The sequence below is a fragment of the Bubalus bubalis genome, chromosome 1 (assembly GCF_019923935.1).
Source record: "Bubalus bubalis isolate 160015118507 breed Murrah chromosome 1, NDDB_SH_1, whole genome shotgun sequence".
In the NCBI taxonomy this organism is placed as follows: domain Eukaryota; kingdom Metazoa; phylum Chordata; class Mammalia; order Artiodactyla; family Bovidae; genus Bubalus; species Bubalus bubalis.
The window spans coordinates 42,716,664-42,737,351 of record NC_059157.1 but is presented as its reverse complement, the minus strand read 5'-3'; the positions used below and the strand labels follow the sequence as shown (position 1 = coordinate 42,737,351).

General features: G+C 43.4%; 1 protein-coding gene across 3 annotated transcripts in view; it reads right to left on the bottom strand.

Annotated features, from left to right (window-relative positions):
• The window catches only part of CSMD1 (CUB and Sushi multiple domains 1), a 2,066,326-nt gene that overhangs the window by 56,126 nt on the left and 1,989,512 nt on the right, over window positions 1–20,688 (bottom strand). For all 3 annotated transcript variants that reach the window (XM_025272930.3, XM_044938991.2, XM_044938996.2), the window contains 3 exons: window positions 16,170–16,343; window positions 5,422–5,595; window positions 3,867–4,040 (listed from right to left, as the gene is read on the bottom strand). In XM_025272930.3, the coding sequence (XP_025128715.3) occupies window positions 3,867–4,040; window positions 5,422–5,595; window positions 16,170–16,343 (522 nt within the window). The remainder of the gene's footprint in view (window positions 1–3,866; window positions 4,041–5,421; window positions 5,596–16,169; window positions 16,344–20,688) is intronic.

Sequence of the window (20,688 nt, the reverse complement as noted above, 5' to 3'; positions counted from 1 at the left end):
AGAGCCCATGCTCTGCGATAAGAGAAGCCACCACAAAACAATCCTGAGCAGCACAGCTAGTGAGCCGCCATCGCTCACTACAACTAGAGAAAAGCCCAAGCAGCAGCGAAGACCCAGCACAGCCAAAGTGTTCCATGTAGGTTCATCATTGTTAATAAATGCACCATATTGCGGGGATGTTGATAATTAGGGGTGTGCACTGTGGGGGCAAGGGGTACTGGGAAACCTCTGCACTTTCTTCTCAATCTTGCTATGAACCTAAAACTGCTCTAAAAAAAAATCTATTAAAAAAATAAGTCCTTTCCAATTTTTCAAGAAAAGGCAGGAGGAAAAGCAAGTCAAAATTAACACTGAAGTCATTAAAAAGAACCTTGCCCTCCTTCACACTGAGCCATGGACTGCTAAAGGACCAGCACCTATTGTAAAACACCAAGTGAAAGTGAAAGTTGCTCAGTTGTGTCTGATTCTTTGCGATTCTGTGGACTATACAGTCCATGGAATTCTCCAGGGATGGGTGGGTGGCCTTTCCCTTCTCCAGGGGATATTCCAAACCCAGGAACTGAACCCAGGTCTTTTGCATTGCAGGTGGATTCTTTATCAGCTGAGCCACAAGGGAAGCCCGAAACACCAAGAACTATTGTTAAATGACAGGCATTTGATTTCTTCTCCATTGCTTTGGCATAAGTTGGGTGAAAATGATGGAGAAGGACATGGCAACCCACTCCAGTATTCTTGCCGGGGAAAACCTGTGGACAGATGAGGCTGGCGGGTACAGTCCACAGGGTTTGCACAGGAGTATAGACATGACTTAGCAACTAAGCTATGACAAAGGAAAATGAGGTACAGAAAAGATATTTTGATAATTAAAAGCCTGCTCTTTGAATTTACTCCTTCTTTTCTTTAGCCAGAATGTCCTGTGTCCAGTGGGCAATCTCAGTAGCTGGGGGCCTTTCTCCCTAATTAACCAGCCCTAATCTCTAGATTATTATCTGCTTAAAGGTATGAATTATTTCAGCCAGCTCTGTATTGATAGTGTATCGCATAGCACTCAGAACACAGTTGGTGCTTAGTAAATGTTAGGTTGAGGAGAAGGGTTCTGGAGGAATGGATCTAGATATCCCTTCAAGCCTAAGACATCAAAGACACGGCTATGCCATAAACCCCTGTGAAGATTAACTGGACCCAAATTTATGCACCTCCATTTTTAATCATTCTTAGAGTTGAGCTATCTTTCCCTGTCATAGTGGATAGAGAAAACAGTTTGATTAAAGCTTTTTAACCTTTAGCTAGGTCCCTCTAGTCAGAGCTATGGTTTTTCCAGTAGTCATGTATGGATGTGAGAATTGGACATAAAGAAAGCTGAGCACTGAAGAACTGATGCTTTTGAACTGTGGTGTTGGAGAAGACTCTTTTTTTTTTTTGGAATTATCCATTTTTTTTATTTTTTAACTTTATAATATTGTATTGGTTTTGCCATATATCAAAATGAATCCACCACAGGTATACATGTGTTCCCCATCCTGAACCCTCCTCCCTCCTCCCTCCCCATACCATCCCTCTGGGTCGTCCCAGTGCACCAGCCCCAAGCATCCAGTATTGTGCATTGAACCTGGGCTGGTGACTCGTTTCATATATGATATTATACATGTTTCAATGCCATTCTCCCAAATCATCCCACCCTCTCCCTCTCCCACAGAGTCGACTCTTGAGAGTCCCTTGGACCGCAAGGAGATCCAACCAGTCCATCCTAAAGGAAATCAGTCCTGAATATTCCTTGGAAGGACTGATGATGAAGCTGAAGCTCCAGTACTTTGGCCACCTGATGTGAAGAGCTGACTCATTAGAAAAGACCCTGATGCTGGGAAAGATTTAGGGCAGGAGGAGAAGGAGATGACAGAGGATGAGATGTTTGGATGGCATCACCGACTCAATCAACATGAGTTTGAGTGGGTTCTGGGAATTGGTGATGGACAGGGAGGCCTGGCCTGCTACAGTCCATGGGGTCGCAAAGAGTGGGACCTGACTGAGTGACTGAACTGAACTGAATCTTTAGCTTATCTCTGAAGTTGCTGGAACAAGTGGTGGACACCATCGCCCAGTCTCTCCACTGCCATCCAAGTGCCCAGGGCTCAGGGCAGACACATGGGCCCGATGTTTCCCTGTGAGAGGGGGTAAATGATTCACCATGGCTATCACAGCCATGCCTACACCATGCTCAGGAAGCACTAGGAGCCGCTGGAGTGTCCCACTGAAGGGGAGGGGCCAGACATACGTAGAAGCCAACTAATTGTGCCAGCTCACACATTCCAGACATCCCCTAACTCCAGTCATCCCCTAACTCCAGTCATCCCAATCACTGCCCCTGCCTAATAGGATTTAATGATAACATGTAATCTACAAGGTTAACCTGCCAATGTACAGGCTGGCCAGATGCCCCACATTGTCAGGAGACCAGCATGAGCTTTGGGATGAGAAACCAGGGGCATCTCCATGAGATACTCCACCGTTTCCTTCCCCAGGACTTCCCTGAAGCTCAAATGGTAAAGAATCTGCCTGTAGTGCAGGAGACCCAGGTTTGATCCCTGGGTCAGGAACATCCTCTGGAGAAGGGAATGGCAATTCAGTCTAGTATTCTTGCCTGGAGAATCCCATGGACAGAGAAGCCTAGTGGGCTATTGTCTGTGGGGACGCAAAGAGTCAGACATGACTGAGTGACTAATACTTCACTTCTCCTCCCCTAATAGGACAAACCTGAAGCCTGCCTTCTGGAGACAGTGAGAACAGGGAACCTGGGGGTCTGCTCTTCATGGCAAGACTTTCTCATGTTGAAAAGGGAGTTTTAGAGGGAAGTGGAATGAGGAGGCATTACTCTGTTTTTGAGCTGCAGCGAAGCACTCTGATATAGATGCTTGCCAGCATGGATAGGTAGGTAGCCAAATTTCAAGTAACTGCCTTTTGAAGCACAGCCTGAATTCCCATCCTGCTATTGTTGCTTTTGAATAGAGCTCCCTTGTGTACCCAGTGGGAAGGTGGGTGATTGTCAGAGCACGGGACCTTTGTATGTGTCTGGCTTTAATACAGTTACTACCAAAAACAAACAGAAATAACACTTTACCTTCATATGGAAGAATGTTCACCTTCAGTATGAGAGATGTTTTAATGGAAAGTAATTGGAGCAAAACCTTAAACAGCATGAACTAAAGACTACAAGATGAACCTGTCAATGTCCAAGTTCTCTAAACTCTTAAAAACTCAAAAACTACAGAGCAGCATTTCCTTGGAAATTTAAGTGTTAATCCAAATCTGTGTGACAATTTTTAAAGAAGCAAATTTCTAAAACTTGAGATCTAAGTGTGAGTGTGAAAGTTGCTCAGCTGTGTTCAACTCTTTGCGACCCCATGGACTATACAGTCTGTGGAATTATCCAGGCCAGAATACTAAATGAGTAGCCATTCCCTTCTCTAGGGGATCTTCCCAATCCAGAGATCAAACCCAGGTCTCCCACATTGCCGGTGGAATCTTTACCAACTGAGCTATCAGGGAAGCCCTGAGATCTAAAACTTGAGATCTAAAAGCAGTTAGAACTTCTTAACTTCTTTTGTAAGGACCAAAGGCATGGAATATAGGTGGTAGAGATGAATCAGTGCCCAAGTGAGGAGAAGGATAAATGGAAGAAGTCTTTGAAGCACAGAGTCCCAGGGTTCTATGGCTGAATATCTGGCCAAAGACCAGAGACCATGGAGAGATTTGTGTATTATCCTCAGAAACGATATTCCACCATGTGGAGAGCGGGTACAGAAGCCCTCCAAGCAGGCAGACAGACCCCCTGGTGTGTGGTTGCCCCTGCTGACTGGGGGCTCTCCTACCTCTGCAGGTGGGCAGGGGGCTGCTCCACTGGCCATTGCTCCGACACTGGGCTCGAGACGCACCCTGCAGCAGGTAGCCGGGGTTGCAGGTAAAGTTCACCATGTCGTTCAGGTTGAACTCGCTGCCATTGGTCAGCCCGTGGGCGGGGTTCCCCGGGTGTCCACAGGTGATGGCTATGGAGGAACACAGGTCCACACGGTGGTCAGAAGATGAACAAGTCATCACCTTCACCTGGAATTCTTCATTCACACATATCATATGTATTAAACGTGTTAATTAGAGGGTTGACAGCGGATCAGATAGGTTACAGATTGTGTTTATATTTGGAAGCAGAAATCAGGAGAAAGAGTCATGGGTTGAACCACAGGTTTTTATTATAACTAATTGTGGAAAATAACCAGCACCTGCTTTTGTTCATAATCATAATTATTTCTTATTTACTTCATGACGGGATATCAAGTAATTTTGAAATAAAACAATGAAAAACAAGATGAAAAAATTTTCTGTTAATCATGAGTTTTGAATATTTTTCCCCTAGAAAACATCAGCTAATTTTGTGGAACTCTCATTTTGAAATATTAAAGGAATTTAGCTGAAAATTTAAATTACGTATGTATAAGTTATTCCCAAATCAATGTAAACATCATGAAATTAGCAAAAATGTGTGCATGCTCAAATCCTATTTTCTTCGACATCCCCTGTTTATGCAGTCAACTGTCATCCTGTGATGCCCACAATCACAGTAACACAAATCATGAAGATACTCTTGACTGGCCCTTTCAAAAGAAACACATTACAGCTGTAAAACTGGTGTTCTTCTCACTTATCTTGTCAACCACTTTCCCTTTCAAGTAAAACTTTTACCCTTGACCTTTGTACATTTACCACAGCACTATCACAGAGAAGATCCGTCACTTTCGTAAACTTACGTCAATGTTCCCTTTGTTTAGGAAAATAGAGAACATATTAGGAAAAATTGGCTTAAAAGGAAATTTGCAATAGAGGTACACTCTCTTTTAAAAATAGGAGTTGGCATTTGCCTTTGAAGTTAGAAAGTTTTAGGACAATTGTTATGTACAGTTTCACCTTCTACGAAAGGAAGGACTGCATTCAAAGCTGTCTGTGTTCTTGACGAAGCAATGACAGAAACACAAAACAACACAGAAGACTGGAGGTGGACTCAGGGAGCACCTGCTTAGTTGACCTGCAGACTCAGGCTCAGCAGCCCTACCCTCCACTCGTCAGAGGGGGTGTCCACCTGGTCGTCCTGTGATGGCGTCTAGGGGAATAAATGCCTGACATCCTCATCCTGGGACCCATCTGAGATGAGCTGTGAGCAAACGCAATGTGGATGGGAGGCTGGCAGAGGGCTGGGAAAACTTGGAATGGGAGGAGGACCAGAGACGGAAGTGGGGGAGTGCCCGTGTTCTCTCTCTCCCGTCAGCTCTCCATCTCCTCCTCTGAGATTAGACATGTCTGTGCTACAACTTAATGACAAAAGGAAAACACCCCTAAGGGAAACATCGCCCGAATTAGTTCGCAGAAGGTACTTACGGACACAGACCGGGGTGTGTCCGGACCACTTGTGGTCTTGCAAGCATATCCTGACGGAAGTCCCCACGAGCCGGAAGCCGGGGTTGCACTGATACACCACTGTGTCCCTGTAACTGAAGCCATCGCCGCTGATGTGACCATTCACGATGGGGTCCGGGGAGCCACAGTGGCCGGCTGGAAATGAACAAAACCAACAAATACACGCTGGAGAGTGTGTCTTCTGTAAAAGCACCACATTTATGGACAAACAACAGGGTCCTACTGTTTAGCACAGGGAGCTACATGCAACAGCCTGGAATACACCAGAATGGAAGAGAACATGAAACAGATTATGTATCATGTGTAACTGAGTCACTCTGCTGTAGAGAAGAGATTAACACAATGTCAATGGACTATATATCAATAAAAAATTATAGAACTAACGCATTCATAATTTGTCTTTATTGTCAAGTAACTAACAGCCTTGAATACAAACAGCATTTAAAGGTTTTCCATTTATATAAATATAAATATAATATATATATATTTTATATGTTTTGCTTTTCAGCTTAATTTTTATCAACAGTTGTGGGAACATAAGTAATATTTCAAATAGAAAATTGTTAAAGGGTATCCCCTAGTTATGGTTTCTCCATTCATTTCTTCTACTTATTTTTCATTCATATTTTATGGTATTTATCTGGTAAATAAAAGCCAAAAGAAAGGAAGAGACACTTGGAAATAATTTAAGTTCCGTAACCCTACTGAATATGTGTAGCACGGAAAAGTATGGAGGGATTTCCAGAGAGAGATTAGATTCCTGAACTATTTGTGAAATTCTAGAGGAAGGACTCGTGTTATAAAATAAATCCAGTTTCAGGAAACGTCCATTTGAGTCATGTTTTCAGACCAGCAGTGTCTTTGGGGCTGGGGATTCCATGAGGAGTAAGGCTGTCCTCAGAGGTCTGACACAGAAAGCATCCCAGGGAGTTTCATCTTAAAGAGGTGAGGAGTGGGGAGGAGGCATGCAGCCAAGCCGGGCATCACACACCCTGACAGAGGCAACACTGAAGGCCTAAAGGGAGCACACCATTTGCCAGATCAAGGCGTCGAGTCCCTGTATTGAGAACCTGGATTTGATTTATTTTTATAGTCTCAGTTAAAATGAAGATTATGGAGTTATGGGACCAAACTATTCATTTTCCAGAAGTGCACCCATTTTAGCCTTTTAGGTTACAGCTTTACACATTTCACACTCTATGTTGTGCAACTTCCCCAATTTTGGCTACATTTAGCCATTAGTATTTCAGTGAGCACTGGTGCATGTGTGCTAAGTTGCTCTAGTCATTTGTTTGCAACCCCATGGACTATAGTCCACTGGGCTCCTCTATCCATGGGATTCTCCAGGCAAGAATACTGGAGTGAGTACCATGCCCTCCTCCAGGGGATCTTCCCAGTCCAGGGATCAAACCCATGTCTCTAGTCTCCTACATTGGCAGGCAGGTTCTTTACCACTAGCACCACCTGGGAAGCCCTCCACTGAGCACAATCAGCAGCAAAGAAAGGGCAAGAAACTCTATTAACTGGAAAAAAAAGAGAGAGAGAAAATTGGGATGAGGGATGAGGGCAGCCCTGCACATTTCAAGAGAAAGTATCTCCTAAATTAAATAAAGTGATGTGATTATCTGGGAGACCTCACACTGGGACGCCAGGCTTCTGGGTTTTGTGTTTGCTTGTTTCTTTTTCATTAGCATTCGGCTTCAGCTTAAATAAGATCACTAAACACTTTTAGGCAATTCTGCAGCCAGTATCATTGCACCTAGGTTAGGAGGCTGGATTTTCTGACAAATGTGTCAGAAATGGTTCCATCAAAGTGTGGGCAGAAAATCTCAGAGTAAAGAGCATGTGGATTATTTTATTTTTACTTCAATCTGACTCATGAATTTAATAATCTGCCACAAATCAGAACCTGAGAGCTCTGGCTAGAAAGGAGCAAATGATTTAGGTAGAATACTGTAAAACTGTAACTGCATGTGATTTTTAATTCAACGGATGGGCTGATGGACAGAGAGATATATCCTAAAGGAATGGATGGATTTTCTTTTAGTTTAAGTACAAATTACAAATTCTATTATTTCCACATTCCTAGAACATTACATTTTAATTCTCCATTTTCTCCCTGCTGAGGACAAACATTACTATGGAGTGGGTAATTCTCCAACTGCTTAAAATTGTTTTTGAGAGTCAGTAGCAGAATCAGGAATTCCATGCCAGGGTGGCTGTTTTCAGTTCTGGACAAGTGACTCTGTCTCACACACTAAACCATGGAAAACATCATTCATTGGCTGGATAAGATGAACTGCACGATGGAATGGGAATTCCATGAAATTCCAGAATGACTGAGATTCTATACGTGTGATTGGGTCACAAGGGTCTGAAGGTTTCGCCTCATCTGCAGAATGACTCCTCTGTGCCTTAAGCTGCAAGATCACTGGTCTTTAAGTTTATGCTACTTCAGGTGTAACGACAGTGGTCATTTTACTATATTTTAGTTAGATGTCCCAAACAGAAGAGATAACTTCTTTTAACTACCTTTCTCTAAAACTGAATTAGAAGGAATAAAATCCATGGAACAAATTCTGCTAGAACACAGAGTAGAGGCCGGGTCAACTCTCAGAAGCTGTGTTGGGGAGGCCATGAGTCAAACCCAAGGAGAACAAGGGACCTAGAGGGGATTCTCGGTCTCCTCCCAGGTCCAGGGATTCCTGCAAACTCATCAGGAGCGGGAACTGGTGGATGGCAGCCATGCCCCCTGTGGGAACCCTGCTCATGGTCAGAAGCACAGAGAAGCCACCAGCCAGGGCCCTGATATCAATCAGCTTGGGCTAGCACATGGGCCAGTGGACCTGGATCTTCCCGGGTGTGATGTGTCTATCCCACCACGGCAGGGCCTCCACAGGCCCTGCCTCTCCAGGCAGCAGTTCTGGAAGGTTACTGTCCAAATTCTACACACAGATGCCATTGTGGTCTTTCAGTCACTAAGTCATGTCCAACTTGTTGCAACCCCATGGACTGCAGCGCACAAGGCTTTCCTGTACTTCAGTATATCTGTGAGCTTGCTCAAACATTGAGTCAGTGATGCCATCCAACCATCCCATCTTCTGTCACCCGCTTCTCCTCCTGTCCTCAGTACTTCCCAGTATCAAGATATTTTCCAATGAGTCAGCTCCTTTACATCGGGTGGCCAAAGTATTGGAGCTGCAGCCTCAGCGTCAGTCCTTCCAATGAATATTCAGGGTCGATTTCCTTTAGGATTGACAGATGCCTTAGTATGTGTTGTAGACCGACAATACAGTTGCATGACAGAACAAAAGCTTTGCCAGCTTGTTTCTAGTGAAGTGACTATTCTGAACTCTGCCCTGGGATGAGTGGAATCCCTCCACCCTCAGCCCCCACACCTGCTACTGCATCCAGGCATCTGGAAGGGGGCCCCAGGCAGGTGTGTTTCAGAGATGGGGTCTCCCCATGGATAGGATTTTGCATTGTCCAGGTGAGCTCTCTGCACTGCACCTTGTCTCTGATGTTGCAATGATCGTGGCCTGCCACCTGACAAACTGCACCGCCTTTCAGGGGTGACTTCACTGAGCAGCGGACACAAAGTGTCAGAGGTTAGCAGCTGTCCCTGAACACACAGTGAATGCACAGACCAAATGCTTCTTTCAAGACAGAGTCAGAGTCTGTGTCTTGAACCTGTGTCAGAGTCTCCTACAATTACCTAGACTCGTGCAATTTCAGAAGGAAATTCTGTGACTTGGGAACTGAATCCAGTTCCCCTGGTCCCACGGACACCTGCTCCTCCAGGAGACCCATTGAGCACCCTGGCTCCCAGGTGACAGGGTGTCCTGGTCTGGGCCGACCTAGAGCCTGCATCTCCCATTGTAGAGGCTGGGTGTTCACAGGAACTGAACAAGTGTGCCTCCTGTCACAAGGCCCCTCTCTCACACTGTCAACACACACACATTTCCCATGCCCCAGAATCCCCTATTTTAAGGTCACCTTCTTTTCACTGTGCCAGTTTGTATCAGGACAAATACTAAATATTGGTTTGGGGATTGGAAGTGAATATATCCACACATTTTTACAAAATCTGCAAACCAAATTTTTCAGCCTCTGTATTTGCTTTGTGATTACTGGCACTCATTGCTGAAAATAAAATAAGAAGCATTACAACTATGCTGTATGTGCAGGAGACTGAGAAATGCAGTCTGCTTCATTCTGCCGGCTCCACCAGTAACTCCAGCTGAGGGGCTAAAGGCCTATTTGGCGGTGACTTTTAAAGCCAGTTTACAAACTTCCACCTGAGCGTTAATAAATCGTCATGAAATTTCAGATGGATCAGATCCCCTTATGTGCAGGAAACAGGCTAATGGCTGGGCAGTAAAAACTGATATATGCATTTAAATCTCTAGATCTGACATATTCATGAAGGAACACACTTGAGTTCCCACAAATGAGACTTTTTTCCTTCCATGAGCAATTTTGGGGGGTATCCTTGAGTATCTCTGTGGAAGTCAGAGAAACTATAGTGTTGTAGTACCTGCCGATCGGCAGGTGGGGTGTGATGAGCTGCACGACATTCACATGGTCCTTAGTAACACCAACAACCAAGACTGGTCCCTTTGCCACAGAATACATGTGTATCAAGTCTCTATTTGACACACTCTGAAAGTGAAAGCGTTGGTCACTTAGTTTCGTGTCCGACTTTGCAACCCCATGGACTGCAGCCCACCAAGCTCTGTCTGTGGGATTTCCCAGGCAAGAATCAATACTCAACTCAAACATCTCCTTTATTTTAGGTTTCCCTGCAGAAGGAGACTCTACCTCTAGGACCATCTATTTACAATACCATATGGTGAGGGTTGTTTTGTCTTAAATTCAGAGGATGGAAATGGTTTTTCTTACCTCTTCTTCTCCACCCTTAGTCTATGAGTTCTAGAGCAGGGTCCTGGTCTCTGTACCACCTCTGAGCCCCTGCCTGATCCGGAGGGGCATCTGTGAAAGGATATGGATTCCTTCCACATCTTGTTGCCATAGTCCCAGACCCTCAGCACCACGGGACCACACAGAGCTCCCTGAGGACCACCTGCCCCTCTGCTCTGCATCTCTGCAGCTGTCACTAGTTCTGTGGGGTGACTTACTCCTGGAACGACTCAAGTCTGTTTCTGCAGGTTTGGAGACACCTCTGCTCATGAAAGTGCCCCCGTCCCCAATATGGGAAGCATCTTGTGTGGATCTCTCCCCTGCCCCTCATTAATCTCAACTTTTTATTAAAGATACTGGGTTTTTATGTTATTTATTCCTTTGATTATAAATTCCTTATAGAAAAAAAAACTCCTATTAACTTCCTATCCTATGCAATATTTCTTGAGGAGTTAAACGAACATCACTAGACAATATTCAGAAATAGAGATAGAAGTGCCTGTGGCTGGGGAGAATGCTGTACTGTTCACCTCTGAGCCACAGACAGCACAGATGTAAGTTGTGAAATTAGCACTGAGTGCTCCAAATAGTTTACCTTCCCTGACTATCACACAGCCTAAATTTTAGACTGAAGATCAATTTTATACCAGGATCAAGAAGGGTGGGGTTAATCTTTCTCCTCTAATATCTTTTTGGTGCAATACAAGCATTGTCATAACCAGTTGTTTTATTAAAAATCTGTACATGGATGTGTCGCAAAACACAAGGTTCTTGAATCCTTTCTGGTTTTATTCTCTAATAGCTATGGAAAAGCAGTGTCTACAATATCATTTTGAATCATGTCATCTATTAATAGCTATTTCAGCCACTCAGATGTCACCATGATATCACATTACAAAAGAATTCATCTCCCCATCAAAGTATATCAAAGTTCATCAAAGTGCAGCAAATGCAAACTTACCTCCAATAACAGCAAAATAATCAAATGAAAAAGAGATAATGTTCTTTGTGGAGGAAATGTCTCAATCTATCACTGATATCTTGAGGGCTACTGACTAAAGAAGTAAGAGAGTGAAAGTCATGATGGGTTGTTATGTGTTGAAAAAGCTAAATGATATTAATGGTCTTAAAAGATTAATGTGGTTCCTGCGATAGGAGACCTGGATTACAAATGGACAACCTGGTGGAGTCGGCATGTTCTCTGTTGAGTTCAATGCAAGCTACCGCAGGGAAGATAAACAGAAGAAGATAGTTAAGGGAGCATGGGGACTGTAATGCTTCCCTGATGGACTATAAGGTACCTGATGCATAGATATGGGGTCAGCCTTCTTGGCACTTAATTCTGCAGCCCAGAGAGATGCAGAGTGCTGCACAGCAGACGGTGAATGAGAACACATCCTGGCCAATTCCCAGCCTGGCAAGACCCTGCTTGTAGCAGAGATTCTGCACTGATTAAGCGAGGGCAAACCCTTTAGAAAAATGGACTCTGATGCTCACAGGTAGCACTTTGCCTAAATTTTAGCTCTAATCATGGTTGCACTCAGGGTTGCCAAGTTTTCTTTATTCTATCTTTCCTCAAAAGTTCTAGCTTAGAATTCTGGCAAGGACCTCAAATACAGCACAGGTTCAGTTTTCAGATGTCGAACAAAGAAAATCATCCTTCATCTTCTTAAATCCAGCTCTCCTACTGTTAACACTCACGAGACTCCCACTGTGACAGTGTCCATGCATGTGCTTGGCCATTTCTGCTGCCACGATCATAAGGAATCTGGCATGTTCTTCCCTGCTGGAAATCACTAGAAATAACCATTGTACCCCAGCTAGAAACAGGATGCCTGCTCCACGTGAAACAGAATCTCAAGCAAAGGAATTCTTTTGTTCTAGTAACTCTAAAAATAAACAAGATACTTCACCCACAACTTGAAAAAATGCTCTTGCCAAAGTGTTTTGCATTATGATGGAGAAAGCATGCTGGGTATAGAATCAAAACAGCACAGAGTCCAATGGAGCCCCCCACAAACAGCTGCCAGCTGGCCAACCATTTCTTCAGGAAGTCTTCATCACATTCTTGGACAGATCCCACTTGTTGAAGAATAAATAAGGGAAAATATTTCCTATATTGAATCTGAAAACTATTCTTCTGTAAGCACATCTGGTATTTCAAACCAACGAATGGAATTATGTATCACTAATGTCATTAGGAACCCTGGTCTTTGCCCTCAGCAGATGTGTTTAATTAATTTTAGTTTTTAAATTTTTTCCCACCAACTGTTTTAAATATTTGAAAATAGCTATTAATTACCTCCTAACTTTTCCCCCAGCCAAACTGAAGATCACAAGTTTCCTAAACATTTCTCACATGTCATGGTTACCAGAACCTTCACCACAAATGCATTTCAAGCACTCAGCAGCTCACTTGAACTACCTCACAGAACTGAAGTCTTCACCCCAGATATGGACCGCCTAGGCACATGGGACTAGAAGGAAACTGAAGGAAATAATAATAATAATCTCTTAGCACCAATGAGCCTTCTGTTACCCAAAACACCTGGTCCTTCTGTGTGTGCTACGAGTTCATAATTTTCTCCTCATCATGTACATTTTAAGTTATATTACTTTTCATTTTGAGTAAAATATCATACTAATTCCATTATTTTCTTATGTCAGAATGTGTACATACTAAGTTGCTTCAGTTGTGTTTGATGGTTTCCGACTCTATGGATTATACCCCAGGCTCCTCTATCCATGGGATTCTCTAGGCAAGAATACTGGAGTTGGTTGCCATGCCCTCCTCCAGGGGATCTTCCTGACTCAGGGATTGAACTCACATCTTTTATGTCTCCTGCATTGGCAGGAGGGTTCTTTACCACAAGCGCCACCTGAGAAGCCCTTTGTATGTCTAGAAAAAAAATCTATCTGGCCAATCATTGATTTGAAGGGTTCCTGAATCTGCCATCAGATATTTATTTTCAGTCTTTCAGCTAGCATTTTATGGTCTTTCCCTATCTGAGCATCTCCAGCACTGACAGTACTCTGTTCTCCACCTGCTTGTCCTTCTCCCCAAGCTCTCCACTGTCTCTCACATGGTCTTCTGGGTCCTGTGGACATACATTCTTGCCAGGTTACATGATATTATCTACCCATTGGCAAGCCATTTTTTTCAGGAAAAGAGCTATCCTCCATTGTCATATTCTGTGTATTATGAATTCCAACCTGTAAAGTCTCACTGAGACTACGTTTACAACTTTCAAAATCTTTAGATTTCTTATCCATTCTTTACTCACTGGTTTAGAATCACACATGGCTATTTATCATTTCTCATCCTTTTCTAGGTGTGTGTTTTTGTTTTGTTTTGTTTTACTTAAAATATGCTCTGGCCTCCTCCAATTGCATTATTCTTCATATCCTGCATCCAGGTTCTAAAACACTATAATTTTATACATTATAATCTACACATTTTTCTTCCTCTGTCTTTCGGCTTAACTCCCTCTTCCAGAAGTATCTCAGTCATACTGCATCCCACTGAGGCCGTGCCTTTGAGTACCTCCATCCAGCCAACTGTGCATCTCATCCTTTCTACTTCAAAGCCCTAACCTTCCATCAAAGAATGCCACGAACCAGGTGAAGGTTTGCTTGCAATCAACAAGACTCAAGCTGGCTCCACGACTCAACAGTTACAAAAACTGAAGTTGCCACTGAAATTCCCTGCAGCCACTGCTGCCTTAGCATCCCAGGGTCACTGGAAGGACCAATAAGGCTTTTGTGAGCAGTGACCCACTAAGCAAATGAACATCGAGTTCACTTTCCATCTCACAGTTAAGAGCAGAGATGGAATTTCTTAGATCACCTGATTCCTTCCTTTGCAGACATGCTTCACTGTAGCTGACAGAGAAAACCTACCCCAACCACAGCAGCCTTAGGGAAGCACCACTCAAGAGCCAATCTCATAACAGCAGCAGGAAGGCAAAGGACGTGCCTCCCACATAAATCCCAGGGAGATGTCCTGGATGGCTGAGAACCACAGTGGCTGCACTCAACAGGGAGCTCACACACAGGCCTCGTAATAGAACAGCACAGATCCAACTCCTGCACTCATCTAAAGAAAGTCACTTCATGGAGCAGCATGAGAACCTCCTTCTCACATCAGTTACTGTTTCTTGGTCTGCTGCTTTACTTTCATCCACTTCCTTCAAATTCCTGAGTGTTTCTTCAAATTCCCTCCAGTGGAAAGAACAGATTATTGCTATTTAAATTCACTGGTCCTGGCTGAGTTCTTGAAGTCAGCCTCGCCCGCAAAGGTTCAGAAGCCTAAACTTCCCACTTCCACTGCATTGGAGTGGTTACAAAGCTATAAAGATCACAGAGACAGTTATAAAAGGGGCTTCCCTGGTGGCTCAGTGGTAAAGATTCTGCCTGCAATGCGGGGGCCACAGGAGATGTGGGTTTGATCCCTGGGTCAGAAAGATCCACTGGAGGAGGGCATAGCAACCCATTCCAGTATTCTTGCCTGGACAATTCCATGGACAGAGGAGCCTGGTGGGCTACAGTCCACGGGGTTGCAAAGAGTTGGACAGGACTAAACCGACTTAGCATGCACACATGCAAAGGCAATTAACATATTTTACTAATCACTTGCAGACCTAGAAGAAGCATGAAAATCTCCGCCCTTTAAATTGCGTACTCAGCAATTTTCATACACTTAATTTTTCAAAGGAAAAACTTTCAACCCAATTTTTTAAAGATTTTTTAAAAAATGTGGACCATTTTGAAAGTATTTATTGAATTTATTAAATATTACTTCTGTTTTATATTTTGTTTTTCTGGCCACGAGGCACGTGAACTCTTAGCTCTCTGACCAGGGATCATACCAGCACCCCTGCACTTAAACATGAAGTCTTAACCATTGGATCGCCAGGGAAGCCCCTCAACCCAACTTAAAAAGAAAACGATCATGTAGAAAATGTTAATCCTCGGGGAAAAGAAGACCAAATTATTAATACTATGCACACTTTCTATTTTACATAATTCATTGTCCTTACACTGACGGACATTAATGGCACATTAACTTATTAATGTAATTTAAAACTTTTTAAAAAAGATAACAGAGGAAAAGTGAAAGTCACACAGTTTTGTTTGATTCTTTGCAACCCCATGGACTGTAGCCTGCCAGGCTCCTCTGTCCATGGAATTATCCAGGAGAGAATACTGAAGCGGGTAGCCCTTCCCTTTTCCAGGGGGTCTTCCTGATCCAGAGATCCAACCAAGGCCCCCTGCATTGCAGGCAGATTCTTTATTGTCTGAACCACTAGGGAAGCCCTATTTTAAACAATTCATTGCCCTTACATTGATGGACATTAATGGCACATTAACTTATTAATGTAATTTTACAATTTTTAAGAAGATAACAAAATATATGTCAATTTTAAAATTTATTTTTTGTGCATTCTATTTTTTTTTAATGTGTGTGTGTGTGTGTGTGTGTGTGTGTGTGCACGTGCATTCTAAAACTATGAGGGCATTTGAGGGCAGTGCTACCTTCAGCACTCTATAAAATAATTTTGTGTCATTTAAGGCGACATGTGACCTGCATTTATCACTCAGATTTTTAAAAATCCCTTTAGATATTTAAAGAGGAAGTGATACTCTAAAGAGCAGCGTTAAAAGCCAGGTGGGATTTAGTTACTCTCGGTCAGAGCTTTCATGGTGAGAAGTACCAGGTTCTGTCTTGCTGTTCTCCATCTCTGAGGTCTGTTTGAGGCAAAGCAGTGTCCTTGGATGGATTAACTCACCCAGACAGCGAGTCTCGGGGCCGCTCCAGAGCCCATTGGCTAAGCATTCTCTGACGTGGGACCCCACGAGCGTGTAGCCCGAGTTACATGTGAATATGGCTGTGGCACCGTAGACCGTCAGCGTTCCAATCTTATTTCCATTTGGGGGAAAGGACAGGCTTCCGCACGAGATCACTAGAAGGAAAAGAAAAACACAGCGAATATTGTTGCAGGTCTGACATAGACGACTCTCTGTGTAAAAAACAACAAAATCTCAAGCCTTCATTTTCATTGAGAACCCGGGGGGCAGGGGTGTCATCTCAGGGTGAGATGATTCATCACCTGGGATGTTTAATTTCCCTTCTCTTGTATCCTTGAAATGAAAACTTGAAACTTTAGAGTGGAATCCAAAATAGAATAAGTCCCTTCCTTCACCCGTTGCTATTTTTTTTTTTTTTTCATTCTCACAGGTAGCTAAACTTTTCTTTAAATACACAGTATGCAAATATCTTAGCCTACAAGCAAGTCAGTCCAACGAGTTGGCTTTCTGTGCCCTTTTTTGCTTACATCAATTACAAGAATCACATCCCAGTTACTGGCATCCACGTGGCGTAACAGGAACTGAGGCACGTGGCTGGTCTTCCCCAAAGTCATCAACTGGTACAAACTGTGCAGGATTAAACCCAGGATGCCCACTACAGCAGAAGCAGTGAGTTCACTTTTTCTTTCATGTACTATTTGTTGGGACCATGAGCTTCATAAAAATGCTGACTATATGGAACGTGTACAGACTTTCTGAAAATTAAAAAAATATAAAAACTAGACCTTAAGTGATTATAGATGTAGGCACCCAGTCTATGTTCCAGCATAATTATTGATCACTGACGACTTACAGCCACACGATTACTCCAGGTGGGGAGATGAATGCAGTGGTCACTCTCATTATAGATACTTGTTATAACACCTAACTCCCTGCACTCGTAAAATCCACTGATGTTTGAGCACACACACACACACACACACACACACACAAATCAGCAGAATCTCAGGGGAGGAGGGAATCATAAAGTCATCAAGGTGAACTGCTCATTAGAGGCTTAAATGTGATTGAACAGGTGAGAATGAAAGTGTCTGAAAAGCTCTTCTAAGAGGAGTGATAAAAATTTCCTGCTGCACTAAGTGAGTTTTTATGTGCAAAGGGCTTGGGGCAAAGCTGCCAAGTAGCTAGAAATGACTGAGTCCTCGTTAACAGTAAACTGATAAGAGGTAGTAAAGGAAAAGAGCAAGAACGCACATGCGGGCTGCAGGCCACCCGGGGCCCGCTCAGCTCTGCCAGTTCCAAGCTCGGTGACACCGCCAAGCTCTCTCGGTCTCTGAGCCCTGCTGGTTCATCTCTGAAGCTTAACGCCAGCCCCGGCCAGGTAGGGCTGTGCACTGAGCTCGGCAAGAGGACAGCGGGTGGGGGCCACTAAAGCCCTGCGCCTGGCCAGGGCTGGGCTGGTGCTAAGAGTGAAGGACATCTTGGGGCCTATTTGGGGAACTGGTTCCAAAATCTGAAAACCTTTACTGAAAATACAAGTGAAGACCATTTTACTGTTTAGACCAATCTTTTGAATTATGCTGATTTTAGTCCAAGGCCCAAAACCCTGGTTCTGTTTCAAACAGACACGCAGACACAGTATGGAAATGTGTGCTCTGGGGGCACTGCTCATCAGAAATCTGGAAAAGTCAGCTCTGGAGTATTTCCTGATGAGAACATTATTGTTGTTGAGAGAGCTGTGAGGACTTCTTAGTTTCTGGGATTGCTACACTCTTACAGGGTCATATCTTATGCATTCAGTAATACTGCTAATGCGTTCGCTCTTCCACATGTCCATGGGTTTGAGTCAGATTTAGATTTTTTACAATTAATTATAAACTTCTCATTATGCCTTTTCTCAAACATGGCATGAACTTCACCTTGAGCAATGATTTTTAAAAATTTTTTTAATTATTTATTTATTTAATTTATTTTTTCTTTTTTTTACTTTACAATAGTGTATTGGTTTTGCCATACATCAACATGCATCTGCCACAGGTGTACACGTGTTCCCCATCCTGAATCCCCCTCCCACCTCCCTCCCCATACCATCCCTCTGGGCAATGATATTTAAAGATCCCCTTGTAGCCACTCAGGATAGCTGGACCGTGTTTTGAAACCTCAGTGTTAGTAAGAAGGGAGGTCTGAGCACACCTCCTCTTGGAGGTCCTGATGCACTGTTAATGGTGGACCAGCATAAAGGAGGGTGGTTTTCACATCTGTTCTATTTTTTTAGCCTCTATTAAAAATATCCTGGTGACGAAATTATTTTAGGCTTGTCCTCTACTAAGCTTCACTAGACTATAAATAAGAACTACTGGGACAAAGCATTAGCTTTCGAGCAGCTGGATAATGGGGTCTCAGATGTGGAGATCTGGGTGGCAGAAAACCCGCCACATTAATGAGGTGGGCAGCACCAACACAGAAGCCCCCTAACAGAAAGAGAGAACTCTTCTACCCTAAAAACAAATGGAATCCTTTGTCAAACTTCCAAGGGGAAGCTTTATGTCCCTGCTCTTCTCTCCCATCACGCTTTCAAGGATAAAGTCAGTGACCCTCACATGGTGCACACCCTTGGGCATAGAGCTTGGTCTCTTGTACCATCTCCAGCAATAGGTAGCAGGGCTCCTTGGAGAAGAGCAGAGTTCATGTTTGGGTGAGGAAAACTCAGGAAGAGCATAAAACACCCTGTCTTTATGAGGAAACACGGCTGATTTCAGAGATGTCAGAGGTTCAAGTGTAAAAGGCACGCCCCCTGGCCACAGGGTGACCAACTGAACAACAGATACTAATGAAGACACAAACCAAAAGGCAAGCGAAGAATTCTGTGGGAGCCAGTGATTTCAGAAAAGGCCGCACACCCTCAAGGACGTTCAAAGGAGACAAATGACAAAGTGAGACAGAACAACTCCTTCACAACGCGGTGAGTCAGCGAATGCCCAGCCATCTACAGAGAATGTCTGTGGCCCCCATGCCTGGAGATGTCTTCAGGCCTGGGGCCTGGTGGTGGCTGTCCACGGACCGGACTCAGCATCAGCATGAGACCCAGCGGATTAAAGTACCTCAATCGAGAGTCGGGAAAACAGACTTCTGAGAAATCAGCAAGAGGGAGGTAGAGATACAATTCATGGATGGCCAAAGCCCAGTTCTGTCTTCTTTTCACAAATGAGAGTGGAACTGGGCTGCCAATGGTTCAGTTTAACAATCAGTGTGTTTTTCATCTTTTACTGTTGTGAGTATGTGAATATTACTGACTGAATACCATTGTCTTATGATTGGTCAGTAGAATTCTGTATAATTAGGACCACCATTGAATAGAAAAATCTGTAATCAGTTTTTAAAATCCAGATGTATATCAGAATTATCTTGGAATTTTCTGAAAAATACAAATGCCCAGGTATTGTTTTTTTTCTGGAGCCCTACATGTGTTTCTAAAGAGCAGTCAGTTTTAAAAACAACTGGACTATATGAGGATCTCTTACTTTTATCTAGTTTGTTTCACTTTTTCTATTTAATATTCAGTGCTACCATTTCATTTAGTTTACATTCTTTAATTTCTCCATCTCTTTTGTTGTTGTTCTTTCTCAAACCTTTATCAAGTGTAGTAGAAAAGCTTTTGTAACAGTATGAAAAGGCAAAATAATAGGATACTGAAAGAGAAACTCCCCAGGTCAGTAGGTGCCCAATATGCTACTGGAGATCAGTGGAGAAATAACTCCAGAAAGAATGAAGGGATGGAGCCAAAGCAAAAACAATACTCAGCTGTGGATGTGACTGGTGATAGAAGCAAGGTCCGATGCTGTAAAGAGCAATATTGCATAGGAACCTGGAATGTCAGGTCCATGAATCAAGGCAAATTGGAAGTGGTCAAACAAGAGATGGCAAGAGTGAATGTCGACATTCTAGGAATCAGCAAACTGAAATGGACTGGAATTGGTGAATTTAACTCAGATGACCATTATATCTACTACTGCGGGCAGGAATCCCCCAGAAGAAATGGAGTGGCCATCATGGTCAACAAAAGAGTCTGAAATGCAGTACTTGGATGCAATCTCAAAAGCAACAGAATGATCTCTGTTCGTTTCCAAGGCAAACCATTCAATATCACAGTAATCCAAGTCTATGCCCCAACCAGTAACGCTGCAGAAGCTGAAGCTGAATGGTTCTATGAAGACCTACAAGACCTTTTAGAACTAACACCCAAAAAAGATGTCCTTTTCATTATAGGGGACTGGAATGCAAAAGTAGGAAGTCAAGAAACACCTGGAGTAACAGGCAAATTTGGCCTTGGAATACGGAATGAAGCAGGGCAAAGACTAATAGAGTTTTGCCCAGAAAATGCACTGGTCATAACAAACACCCTCTTCCTACAACACAAGAGAAGACTCTATACATGGACATCACCAGATGGTCAACACCGAAATCAGATTGATTATATAATTTGCAGCCAAAGATGGAGAA